This window comes from Chaetodon auriga, chromosome 22 (assembly GCF_051107435.1).
Source record: "Chaetodon auriga isolate fChaAug3 chromosome 22, fChaAug3.hap1, whole genome shotgun sequence".
Classification (NCBI taxonomy): domain Eukaryota; kingdom Metazoa; phylum Chordata; class Actinopteri; order Chaetodontiformes; family Chaetodontidae; genus Chaetodon; species Chaetodon auriga.
The window spans coordinates 18,757,331-18,770,806 of record NC_135095.1 but is presented as its reverse complement, the minus strand read 5'-3'; the positions used below and the strand labels follow the sequence as shown (position 1 = coordinate 18,770,806).

The window sequence follows — 13,476 nt, the reverse complement described above, 5'->3', positions numbered from 1 at the left end:
CGGCTGCGATGTGCTGGCGCCAGGTGTATCTCCAGACTCACAGGTAAGAATCAAACAACTTCCTGTTTAGAGTACGAAGCTCTGCTGCGATTGGCTGCTTCAATGAGGCAGAAGCTGGTCAGAGAGCAAACAAACCGAGTGACGCTGGTTGATCTCGTCTCCGAGCAGCGGCTGAATTGATGAGTTTGTCTGGCTGATCATTGACACGCGTGACGTTTGTCCTCTTTGATGGAGGGACGCTGTGAATGTCTTTGGAGACCAAACCTCCAAAAATAAACGCTTTCAGAACTGACAGGAAGGACGACCGTCTCAGAAACATTTAGAACTCACCGGCACATCACTCACCAGCCAATGAGAGCGCCCCACCTGCAGCTCGCCAGACACCCTCAGAAGCTGTTTTGATGGATATTTTTGTCACGACGTGACAGTCAGAATCATCAGCTGATAGCACAGCTCTCCTCGGCTTTACGGAGCTTTACGGAGCTTCAGCTCACCGTTCAGTCTGAAGACCGCGTGGCTGCTGTGGTTGAGTCTCCGCGCTCTCATGGCGCCATTTTAAGAGAAAAAACTGAAAAGTTACTGAGCGCTACCTGATGAGCAGCAAACAGCAGACAGAGTGAAACATTTAGCAGCTGAAGAGAAAAATGTTCCCTCAGCTGAGCTGGTGGAGACCAAAACTGAGCTAAAATCAGCTCATTCACTCAAGAACTGTGCTTCAGTACAATTTTGAGGTACTTTACTTGAGTATTTCCACTTTTGACTACTTTATACCTCTGCTACGGTTCAGAGGGAAACCTTGTACGTTTTCCTCCACTATTTGATATCTTTAGTTACTTTGCAGAAAAATAATACAAAATATAATCAGGAAATAAAAGTATTCATCTGGATAACAATGCTAAGTAATACTTTATTGATCCCTTGTTGAACTCAGTTACCCGACAGTAAATAAAATACATAATGATTCTGGAATAAACCATTCTGCACAATGAGTACTATTACTTTTTGTACTTCAAGTGTTAATACTTGTATTCTTTGACGTGTAACAGAGTAATTCTACACTGTGGTATTAGTGCTTTTACTTATGTTTTTCAGCAGTAAAGTGTACTTACAGAACTTTGATTGGAGTTCACACATAGAGGAAGTGTGTCAGTGAAAGGGAAGCTGGTTGGGTGGGGGGGTCGGGTGTGGTGGGGGGGTGACTCTATTCTTGGTGACTCCTTCCTGTTTGGGTGTGGCTTCACAACACTGCATCTCTGACTGTAGTAAAAACTGCCGTGTGTGTGTGTGTGTGTGTGTGTGTGTGTGTGTGTGTGTGTGTGTGTGTGTGTGTGTGTGGAGGCGTGTTCGCGTCAACACGCTCTGACATGCTCACTGGCTCTCTGACTCCACAGTAACACACACACACACTCTTTGACTTCTGCAGTCTTAACATTCAGCTCTCTTCGCCTTCGCCGACCTCAGGACTCGCTTTGACCTTTGACCTCCAGTGTGAGCAGACACCTCTTGCAGCGAATAGGAGAGGAAAATACTGACGACATCATGTGACATCATAAGCAACAAAAGCACATGGCGAGGGCCAAATGACCACTTTGACACCCGCTGACAGACGGACTCTGATCTGACAATCCAAACGTGGCTTCTGATCCTCATCATCAATGATGAAGAAATATTTCTCAAACACGGTACAATGAAATGTGTAACGTCTCAAAAAGCTGTATCATTAAATTATTGTCACGCCAACAGGAAATGAGTGGTTCAGACAGAGGAAGCCTCTACTGTTCCTGCTGTAGGGCCCAAAAACATGGACGCCTGAAAGACATGTTGGACACATGTGATTAAATGGGTCATAATCAATCATTTTTTTGCTCTTAGGAGAAAAATCCTGTGGATGCATAATTATTTCTAAATGTCATCTAAAATACAAATATGCATTTTTCATGTTACTGTTGTCTGCCCTGGCACCGCTGAGCAAGGCAGCAGAGGCAGCAGTGAACGTGATGTTTTTGTCGTTTTGTTCCAGTGAAGAAGAAACTACAGCAGAGAAATGTCCCGTTTCTGCTCTGCAGGAAGCTGAAACGCCACAAGAAACGAGCAGCCGAACCAAAATGAGGTTAGAGTGAAACAGGATGTAAGGCTGATCGACTTTCAAAAATAAAAGCAATTTTGACTTGGCAAGCCTCATGAACATTTTCTTAGGGCCTTTATTCTGAAACTGAGGCGGAAGTTCTGCTAAAAGCACACTTGGTATGAATGCATTCTTGCAATTTTCTTCTTCTCATGTATGGTGACAGTAAGACATGTCTGATTATCTATTGTAATAAATGTTTCTATGCTTGACTTTTATTTAGAAAATACTGATCGGAAATTCTTTTTACTTTTCGAGTGCTGTGAACATGAAAATACAGTCTTTACGTTGGAGTTACTAGTTTGACAAAATAATCTTTATTGAAGGTTAACGTGTTCTTTTGTTCCCGAGCTTTCAGTCGCACATCACAGTCTTCTGATTCCTTGCTATTTACGGATTGGCTAATCGTTTTATTTTGGACTGAAGATATTTTATCCTCTTGTTTAGGGTTTTATTTCGAAAGAATTGACAGGAAATACTGACGTTCATCGCGTCAAGCTTGACGTCAGCGCGCAGCGGCAGCAGGAGGGAGCGGCTCTGGTAGAGCGACATACACAGAGAGTAGGAGAGAGAGGGAGAGAGAGAGCAGCGGAGCGGACGGGTGGATGACTGTGAGTACCGCTTCCTTTCTCTCTTTTCTCTCTTTTCCTTTTTTCCTCTTTTCTTTTCTTTCTTCCCTCCATCATGTAGATGTAGCTTTACCCGGGACGGACCGGGACGCATCGTGACAGACAGACGGGGACAGACAGGGAGGGAGACAGGCCGGTGCCGTGCCGAGCTGGGCTGGGTTTGCGGAAGCGACCGGCGGACAGACAGACAGACGGACGGAGCGGCAGACAGACAGCAGCTCCGTTAATAATAATACTGTTAATATTAGATGCAGACAGACAGCCGGGGGACATCATGGCGGCTGTTTGTCTGTCCGTCCGCCTGTCCCACGTCCGCAAAGGTCCGTGTGTTCCAGCTTGCCGTTTGTCTCCCGTCCTCTCGGCAGCGGGGCCTTCTGCCACAGCTGGCCGTGTAGGGAGCGTTCTGAGGCGGCCACAGAGCTGCGGAACTCCCGCTGCTCCGCTGGAGGAAAAAAGAGAGGAAGTAACTTACTACCAGCTGCGGAGTTGAGGAGTTTGGAGGAACCTGTCTCCCTCTCTGCGTGTCTGTCTACCTGTCTGTCTGACTGTAGTGTACAGACAAGGCTTGGTTTTATTCCTCTGCTGTTGTACTGTCAGCAACACACACACACACACACACACACACACACACACACACACACACACACACACTGAGTATTGACAGGCCCCACCTAGTTGTGGTTGACTCAGGGATCTGTGTGTGTTTGTGTGTCCATCTTTCTCCTCCACCAACTTTACTTTAGCAGATTAACATTATGCTGCATTCGGTGCCTGTTGGAAAAAGCAGAACTACACACTTTGTGAACACAGCAGTACAGATTATCTGTGTGAAACTCAGCCTGGGTGTCGATCAGCCTGATGTGAGTGATGAATGGTGATGATCCTGATGCTGTGAAGAGAAACACTGAGTGTTTGAAGTGAGGTGGATGATGAAAACCTGTCTGCTTGACATGTTTAGAACTTTCTTGAATTTCTCAGCCTAAATGTCTAAATGCACCAGTAGCATGTTGGAGAGTGTTTCCAGCCCTTTTACCCTCTGACGCCTTTAAACGAAACTCAGGCCGCCGGCAGGAAGAGCTGAACTGATCGACCAGTTATCGATCGACAGAAATTAATTGGCATTTGGCAGCGATGTTGATATTTGATTAACATTTCTGGCAGAAGAGCCAAAGCTGGTCTCTGGTTCCAGCTCCTCGACTGTGCAGTTTCTTTGTCTAAGGCGATTAAAAACTGAATATTTGTACTTTTGGACTTTTGGTCTGAAGGTGTCACCTTGGACTGTGAGAAACTATAACGAGCAGATTAATAAATCATAATCATTAGTTAAAGGCTCATCAAAGAGCCTTTGAGGATAAGAAGCACTTTGAATAAGACTCATGTGAATAATGAATGAATGAATGAATGAATAAGACACTCGTGTGTCCACCACTTCATCCAAAGACAGATTTTTGTGTCGTCTTGTTTCATTTCAGTCATTTTTAGAGGCCTGAGTTTTTTTCCTGTAAAAAAAAAAAGATTAGTTTAAAAAACTTTGAGTTTTTCATCCTGTTAGTCGTCTCGTGGCGTCTCAGATAGATTTAATATAATCACAAATTCATAAGAAAGTTTAGTTATTCACTATTTTCTGGCATTTTAGACCAAATTTTTATCAGTTAATTAAGAAAACAATCATCTGATTCATCGATGATGAAACGATTTATTAGTTGCAGCCATGAACAGCTGATGCTTTCGTCACAGTTAATATCAAACATGACAAACAAAATCCTCACGTTGGAGGAGCTGGAAACAGACAATATTTCACATTTTTGTCAGAGAAATTGACGATGAATTGATCATTAAAATGATCTCTTTTATCACTGGTTGTTTCAGCTGTGCAGGATTTATTATTATTGGACAGTTTATCCCTGTTTGAGATGAGGTCATGTGACCATGTGGCGTCCGGCTCGACTTGTTGTGACCTCATGATGAGTTTTAGATCGTTGTTTGACACGGAGACGTCCGTCTGGACACTTTTTCGTCCATCAGTGAGCAGCAAACATGAATGTGCCGTCTGAGCCGGATGGACGAGGCGTTCACTCATCAAGTTCGTCTTTGCTCGTCTGATGAGGCGTCTCTGCTGTTGCAGTGGAGGACGCTGTCGCACGTGAAAGTGTCAAAACCACAAAGACTTTACCAGCTGAAAGAGAGCGGAGACTAGGCTTTGGCTGGTCAGGTGACACAAGCGGCTCTGATGGGACGCTCGTGGAGAGGCGCCGCTCGGGCGGCTGTTTGAAGCTCAGCTGCAGTGAAAACGTCGAGTTACCTGAAGCTCATGAGCAGAAACCGTCTTCACTGCTGACGCTCACTTTGCTTCACTCTCATGTTTTTGTCCCTTCATCCACGCGTCGACGACGTAAAGGCTGTCCTCTCCGCCTCGAGCGACACGTGACCCTGACGCAGCCGTGTGATTGGACGCCTTCCACCAGGAAGGAGGACGGAAACCAAAAGCTGAATGAGCTGAAACAGAGAAACACTGTAACATGAACAGGTTTCTTATTTGAACACGTTACTAAATAAGTGATCACTGAAACATGTTAAACTACCTTTTACAACAAAGAAGTAACCTGAGTACTCTAATGTGATACTTCATGCAGTACTCCTGCACTGTGTCATGCATGTTCAGTTCACGTGAATCCAGAATCCAGATCCAGGGTCGCTCAGGGAGGGACCGGGGAGTCGTGAAGGTCGCAGTGGGAGGTTCGGGGTTCAGGATCAGACCGAAGCAGAGTTGATGAAGAGTCGCTCGTTGCACGTTTTGCCTTCGTCAGCTTCGCCTGCGGCTGCTTCTCTTCGTGACTTCCTGCGATTCCCTGAATTTGTCCGGACTTGTTGCGTCAAACTGAAGAGAGGTGAAGTGAGGCGGGCCCTTTTCAGCCCTGCGGGCACGAAATCCACCTCTGGTGATGCGTTCACTGGCAAGCAGACAAACAGCACTCCACATGTAAACGGCTCACTTTCCCCCTGCGTCCATCCTCAGCATCACGATTCTCATCACACAGAGATCATTAACTTGTAAACAAGATGGTCGATGAAGAAAATACTCAGCATTTAAACAAGAAGAAGAAGAAAACATGTTGTCACAGACTGAGGCCGTCGCGCTCGCTCACACTCTGAACATGGCAGCTTCTCTGTTGATGATGATTATTTTAGTCTTACTGTGTTTGCTAAGTGGAAACTCGTTGATGTGTGACAGCCAATAGGACGCTGAGCTGCTCCAAAGTGTTTCCTGTTTCTGTCCTGATGGATTTCAGTGGCAGCCTGACGTGTCTCCAGCGTCCGTCCTGAAGTCCAGGCTGTCGAGCTCACGTCGTCCTCACGTCACTTTATGGTCCAGAAACTGAGGATTCTGGGTAAAATTGCACCCTGGAAACATGGCAGTTAGAGCGAGATGTTAATGTCTGGTCCTCACACCACCTGTTTAGTCACACACACACACACACACACACACACACACACACACACACACACACTCACACACACTCACAGACATACTTATCTCATCACCATGGTAACCTTGGCAGACCCTCATTAACAGAGATGAGTGTGTGTGTGTGTGTGTGTGTGTGTGTGTGTGTGTGTGTGTGTTTGTCTCCGTCATGTTGCTTCTTGTTGCTGCAAACGACTCAGCGAGGCATGACTGGTATGCACACACACACACACACACACACACACACACACAGACTTACATTGATTTCCTGGAGAATGACCCAAAACCACAACCAGTATGTTGTGGGGACCTGCGTTTTGTCCCCACAATGTGAGTATTCCATGACCACACACACACACACACACACACACACATTTATACACGCACAGGAGGTCGCATAGCAACAGTAACCAGGAAGGATTCCACAGTTGTGACATCACCGCCAGCTGTGCGATCATGTGACTGCTCTGTTTTAATTAACACACCCAGATGCTTGATGGGTAATTATTCCCTCCCAGTGAGAGAGAGGAAATCTTCATCTGTGTATTTGTGTGTGTGTGTGTGTGTGTGTGTGTGTGTGTGTGTGTGTGTGTGTGTGTGTGTGTTAGGATGAAGACTTGGATTAGGGTTAGGATTAGGATTAGGGGCAAACCTCCAGGAAATGAATGCAAATGTCCCCACAAGTGATGAAAGCAAGTGTGTGTGTGTGTGTGTGTGTGTGTGTGTGTGTGTGTGTGTAATTGATAGTTTTACAGCTCCAGGTGCATAGTAGCTGCAGGTGGATCTTACAGTAATGCTGCTCTGTGATTGGCTGCTGGGTAATGATATCCAGGAGTGAAGTAACATGGTTATGTCTCTCTCTCTCTCTCTCTGTCTCTCTCTCTCTCTGTCTCTCTCTCTCTGTCTCTCTCTCTCTCTCTCTGTCTCTCTCTCTCTCTCTCTGTCTCTCTCTCTCTCTGTCTCTCTCTCTCTCTCTCTCTGTCTCTCTCTCTCTCTCTGTCTCTCTCTGTCTCTCTCTCTCTCTCTCTCTGTGTCTCTCGCCCAGCAGACAGACAGTCAGGATGCGTGAATACAAACTGGTTGTTTTAGGATCAGGAGGAGTTGGAAAGTCGGCTCTGGTAAGTCACCGAACTCTCCATCGCCATGAACACACACACACACACACACACACACACACACACACTGTAGTTCATCCAGACTCAGTCACACACACACAAACACTCATTACAGCACTAAACGTGGATTCATCCGCCGCTGAAAATAGTCCCAACAGATGCTCAGCTTTGTTGGTTCATGGAGATGAGCAGCAGGTGGCGCTGAAGCTCAGAGTGAGTCGACGTCGTCAAAAGAGCTGCAGCTGAAACAACTCTGTTAGTTTGAACGTGAGGAAGGTTACAGCCTCCTCATCCTCCACGCACACCTGATGTGTTCAGCTGTCCACCTTGAACTTAAACTATTTCGTTGCACTCAGATTGATGAACGCACGCCGTGAGCGAGACGTTTTTCTGTCGTTTCATCAAAGGAAGCATTGAACCGAGACCTTCTACACTCAGCCTGACGTGTTTATTGTCTTTGTAAACTTTGGGATCGGCACCTCAACTGAAAATGTAAAGAAGTTCTTTGGGTTTGAACAAACTTTGGCTGCGCAGACTCGCCTGTAAACTGCTGCTTTTCATGGATAAAACCATAAATATGTATTTCTGAGGACAGTTTGTCTCCGTGTGCAGACGGACGACTTTTCACTTAAAATTCCCCCAGAAAATGGATGCAGACTGATCGCTCTGTTCCTTCCACTGCGCACACACACACACACACACACACACACACACACACACACACAGTGTAAGTCTCACTACAATGAAGTGCTTTACTCCAGATGATATAATGGAGACGTGTCAGTGTGTCACATTAATTCCATTCTAATGACTTCCAATAGAGAAAAGAACAGAGCTCCATTAACACTACTGGCCTACTTCTCTTTATCGCTCTGCCTGTCTGTCTCTCTGTCTGTCTCTCTGCCTGTCTCTCTGTCTCTCTGCCTGTCTCTCTGTCTCTCTGCCTGTCTCTCTGCCTGTCTCTCTGTCTGTCTCCAGACTGTCCAGTTTGTTCAGGGAATCTTTGTGGAGAAGTACGACCCGACGATAGAGGATTCCTACAGGAAGGTAAGACAGCTTCAGCCTGTCTGTCTCTCCTTGTCCTCACACGTCCGTCTATATGGGTGATGTGAGACAGCAGCCGCTGGTTCCCAGGGGGCGAATGCTAACATTAGCTGCTAACCATCCTATCACATGATATGAAGGCAAGGAGGAGAGGAAGAGGAAGAAGGATGAGGAGGAAAAGACCAAGAAGGAAAGACAGGAAGAAAAATGATCAGAAGAAGAAAGAGAAGACAAGAATGAGGAGAAGAAGAAGAAACATCAATAGCAGGAAACAAGTAAATGTAGAGGAAGGAGAATACGGAAGCTCATTTTTGCCAAAAAACAAAGCGAAACAAAACAAAAACAGACAAAACGTGAAAATTAATCATTTATCAGATAAAGTGTTGAAATTGTGAGAAAATAAATTGAAGTTATGAGAAAAAAGCTAAAATGATGAAATGGTAAGTTTGTTGGTGAAGCGCTGAGGACACTGTCTCTGTCTCTGTCCTCTGTCCTCTGTCTCTGTCCTCTGTCCTCTGTCCTCTGTCCTCTGTCCTCTGTCCTCTGTCTCTGTCCTCTGCCTCTGTCTCTGTCCTCTGTCCTCTGTCCTCTGTCTCTGTCCTCTGTCCTCTGTCTCTGTCTCTTTCCAGCAAGTGGAGGTTGATGGACAGCAGTGTATGCTGGAGATCCTGGACACCGCAGGAACAGTAAGATCTCACTCTTTGTTCTAACCAGGAAAAACAGATAAAGACCAGACAGAAGTGTCCAAGTGTGTCCACATAGTGCATGTGTCTCCCCCCCGACCGACCACCTGTCTGTCTGTGTGACCGTCTGTCTGCAGGAGCAGTTCACGGCGATGAGGGACCTGTACATGAAGAACGGTCAGGGCTTCGCTCTGGTTTACTCCATCACGGCTCAGTCGACCTTCAACGACCTTCAGGACCTCAGAGAGCAGATCCTGAGAGTGAAGGACACCGAGGATGTACGACACACACACACACACACACACACACACACACACACACACACACACACACACAGATCAGAAACACCATGTCATGATGTCACTTCCTGTCTTAACTCTGTGACTGAGCACAAACTCCTGTCATTTCTTCCATCGGTCTGAAGAATGCTCGTCTGTAATCTAACCAATCAGCCCGCCAGGCTCTAAGGATTATGGGATATGGGGTTCATTAAGGGCTGCTGGAAACATAAATATGCACTGAGGTTGTTTTTCCACTAACTTCCATCCTGATATGAAGATATGAAGCGAGCTGCCTGACAGAGAAAAGCTTTTTTTTTATTGCAGGATTGTTCTGTTAGATTGAGTTCGTTTTAGCTCAGTGTACCTAATAAACTGGCAAATGAGCCTCAGAGTTTTATCCTTTTGCTGCCCCCTGCTGGATTAAGACGTTACAGCCTCAGACAGGGTGCAGGATGAGACGGCTCGGAGCGATGAATGGAGTGAAGTGGCGCCCAGAGACTCGGCCTCAGGGTGACTCTTGATGTGCGTTGAGTGCTTTGTGGTGCTTTTAACGTGCAGCACTGCAGTGTTTCCTGACCTGTTAAACAGGCCGTGAAGATAAAAACCTGCTTTCATTATCGCATCCTTTCATTGATTCATTGGTTTGTAAAATCAAAATTCCTTAAGTCGCGTCTTTAAACCGCTTGTTTTGTCTGACCAGCAGTCAACAGCTTCAGTTTACCTGGTGATGAAATGAAGGTTTTCAAACGTTCAGCCACCTTGAACGAGCTGAAAGTGGTTGATTGGTTCAGTGTGATAGGATGTAAACAGTGACACCTGCTGGCCAACCTGTGGGACTGCGTTTAGATGGACCAATAAAATGAAAATTCAAGTGAGGTAAAAGTGACCACGGTTAGAACAAAGTGTCCCATTCTGCTGTTAAATACATCACAGCCGTCAACAGGTGTTCCCACAATGCCTCTGCTTTGAAAGGTGGTTGTTAAATCGTCTGCGTACGTCAGAAAGGCGAGCTGAGCGAGTTGTGTTGAAATGCACGAGTGTGAGTGTGACTATTCGGGGTGGCGTTTCAGGTTCCCATGATCCTGGTTGGGAATAAGTGCGACCTGGAGGTGGAGCGCGTCGTGGCCAAAGAGTCGGGCATCGGCCTTGCCCGCCAGTGGAACTCCTGCGCCTTCCTGGAGACCTCAGCCAAGAGCAAGATCAACGTCAACGAGGTGAGCACACACGCTGTTTACACACACACGACAGGTAATCAACTGAGACCCAAACCAGGACCAGTTCTGCCGGGTCAGAGTTATATCGTCACATCCCACCAGCACTTCAGGTGCTGGCCTCTAATGGGAGACCCCAGCTCTCCTGCATGGGAGACCAGTTTGATCGGCTGGTATCCACAGTCACATTCTCGTGGTCACGACCACCCTCGCTCATGAACAACACCATGAGACACTGACGCTCCTTCGCTCGCTTCGAGCCTGGTTTTCAGGCAGTGCAGCGTGTCCTCAGTGGACGTGTCTCGTCCGGACTGTGTCCTTTAAGACAGAGGTTCTCAACTCCCAGTCCACGGACCAGTACCAGTCCTCAGAGCAACAACTTAAAGATATCTGAGATACTTACCCCAAAGTACTGATGTGTGTGTGTGTGTGTGTGTGTGTGTGTGTGTGCAGATCTTCTATGACCTTGTGCGACAGATTAACAGGAAGAGTCCAGTTCCTGGGAAAGCTCGCAAAAAGTCCAACTGTCAACTTCTCTAATGACAGGTCGGTCGTTAGTTTACTCATCTTATCTTATCTTATCTTATCTCATCTTATCTCATCTTATCTTATCTTATCTCATTTCATCTCATACAAACTGTACATTTTTCTTCTCTCTCTCCAGTTTTCTGCTCACCTGACCGACAACCAACCAACCAACCAACCAATCACACCACATCTTCCGGCTGGCCACGCCCATTTCACACAACCGCGTCATCATCAACATCAGCCACCTCTGACCTCTGTTCCCGTGACGACCACACCTCCCATCCCCTCACCACACTGTCTGACGGAGACGGTTGCCTTGGAAACATTTAGACCAAACTTCAAAAGACTGCAGCGGCGGTGATGATGATGATGATGATGATGATGATGATGAAGAAGATAACGGTTCTGCTGTTGCAGGAATGGGGGCTGTCCAAACAACAGCCCAGATTTAAACTACGGTTCCCATCATGCTCTCTGCTAGGCCATTTTGCGCTGGGGAGTGGCTCCTTGCTTTTAATTTGAAATGTTTCTTTCCTTTCTCTTGTTTTCCAGCAGTCTGAAGCCATTCACACGCGGTTTGACCACTTTGCTGTCAGCCATGTTGTTGCCACGGTTACCCTGCTGATGTCACAGCTAACATGGCTGACTTTGTGTGTTTGGCCCTGGTAGAACCTGTGGATCCATACCGTGGTTATTATACAGTGATTATTATTATGTTTCTGTGTGAAAAGATATAAAAGTCACTTAATGTTTTTGTTTTTGATTTTTGGGGTGGGGGTGGGGTGGGGGGGGTTAGGGGGCGCAGCAGGTCATCCAGTCAGCTCACTGCGCAGGAAGCTTTGAGCTAGCTGAAGTTAGCTGACAGCTACGGGAGTGAATGGGTCACATTCTGAGATAATGCTAATTATCCAAATTTGCTTTTTGTTTGGTGTTGACTTGATTAGCATATTTTTAAAGAAGTTAATGTGTACTTAGCTTACGTAGGTTTAGGCTATCTTACTAGCCTAGCAGCTAGTTAAATGCATTAGAAACAATGTGAGCAAATTTTCGGGATGTTAGCATTATTAGTGTATCCCTAAAGAAATTGATGGCAGCTGTTCACAAGGGCAAGCTCATAGTCCAGCTAATGTGTACTTATAGCTTACCTCACTAGCCTTACAGCTATTAAAATACATTTACAAAAAACAAATGTGTGGTTGTTGCTCTGAGCTAGCTTGTCAGCTAGCTGTGAGCTAGCTTGTGAGTTAGAAAAAGGTAACAATGCTAACATGAGTTTCAAAAGGTTAACAATAAAACTTTCAGTTCGATGTATCTGTCAAAACAAGTATAGTAATGGATGCTGTTGGTTGTGGGTGAGCTTGATGGCTATGTTGTAAAGGGATGCTGACAATGCCATAACCTCAAAGAAATGATAGTAGCTGTGTGCTAACTTTTTAGTGTAACGGTGCGGTGAGCTGACTTCAGATCTGCTGCTCAGGGCGGACATGTTGCCTTTAGACAGCAGACTCACACTGGTCCAGTACCTTATGTGTGTGTGTGTGTGTGTGTGTGTGTGTGTGTGTGTTTTTGTGTGTTTGTGAGTGTAAGTGAGCTGCATAACAACAGTGAACCAGGCCAGTTTCTGTGAAGACCTTTTTGGCCTAAGCGGGGGTGTATTTCGTGAGCAGGGCAGCCCGCAGGTGTTGTTTCTGTATTATTAACCATATTATTACCTGATTATTAATGTTATTAACACAAAACATTTGAGACACAAACACTGAATTATTGGTTGAACATCCTGTTGGTCAACACTTTCTTTAACTGATGGGCAACAGTTCATCTATTCAGGCATAGGGGACCAAAGTCCTCTATGTCCTAGCATGGACGTAGTACTCCATGCTAACACTTTAGCTGGGTTGAGTGATAGTAGCTCAAAGCTAACATGTTAGCTGGAGTATCACTGACGCATGGACGGTTGTGGTGTCAGTATTGTGATCAGTTAAAGAAGAATGTTGAACTAAAATGTCAGTGTTTCGTTTGAACAGTAGCACGGCGGAGGTTGAGACCAGTCGGAGGAGGTTGAAGCTGAAGCCCCGTCCCCACCTGTGTGGGGCGTGGCCTGTGATGCTGCAGCCACAGAAAGCCTTTGAATATCTGTTGTCTGTTTGTAATGTGAGAGTGGTCATCTTACAGATACAGTATGTTTGACCAGCGACCTCTGTGAGTACTGCTGTGCACAGTGTTGTACTATCAGGAGTACTGCGATACAGTGTGGTACTGCTGTCAGTATTCTGGTTCTCCTCCAGTACGTTCAGTCATGTAGCATGTTGATGTTTCTGTCAGTACGCAGCCTGACCTCCAGGAGGTGCTGTGACAGTTTGCATGCCGAGCAGAAGCTTCCAGGTGAAAGGTCTG

At 46.1% G+C, this 13,476-nt stretch overlaps 1 protein-coding gene across 2 annotated transcripts; it reads left to right on the top strand.

Moving 5' to 3' along the window:
• The first annotated feature begins 2,650 nt into the window (after positions 1-2,650).
• LOC143314863 (ras-related protein Rap-1b) lies at positions 2,651-11,834 on the top strand. 2 transcript variants are annotated; one of them, XM_076722134.1, is made up of 8 exons: positions 2,651-2,736; positions 7,269-7,338; positions 8,314-8,382; positions 9,009-9,065; positions 9,200-9,340; positions 10,414-10,557; positions 11,008-11,100; positions 11,219-11,834. In XM_076722134.1, the coding sequence occupies exons 2-7, from the start codon at positions 7,282-7,284 to the stop codon at positions 11,092-11,094; spliced, it is 555 nt and encodes a 184-aa protein (XP_076578249.1). In that variant the 5' UTR covers positions 2,651-2,736; positions 7,269-7,281; the 3' UTR covers positions 11,095-11,100; positions 11,219-11,834. The 2 variants fall into 2 exon arrangements, with proteins under 2 accessions (XP_076578249.1, XP_076578250.1); XM_076722135.1 differs by having other exon boundaries at positions 2,665-2,736; positions 7,266-7,338; positions 11,219-11,356.
• The last annotated feature ends 1,642 nt before the right edge of the window (positions 11,835-13,476 follow it).

Excerpts from the sequence above, each read along its gene's own strand:
- LOC143314863 (XM_076722134.1), top strand. The coding sequence starts at position 7,282 with ATGCGTGAATACAAACTGGTTGTTTTAGGATCAGGAGGAGTTGGAAAG. Across the intron at positions 7,339-8,313 it reads GAGTTGGAAAGTCGGCTCTG|ACTGTCCAGTTTGTTCAGGG; the intron begins GTAAGTCACCGA and ends GTCTGTCTCCAG. Across the intron at positions 9,341-10,413 it reads GAGTGAAGGACACCGAGGAT|GTTCCCATGATCCTGGTTGG; the intron begins GTACGACACACA and ends GTGGCGTTTCAG.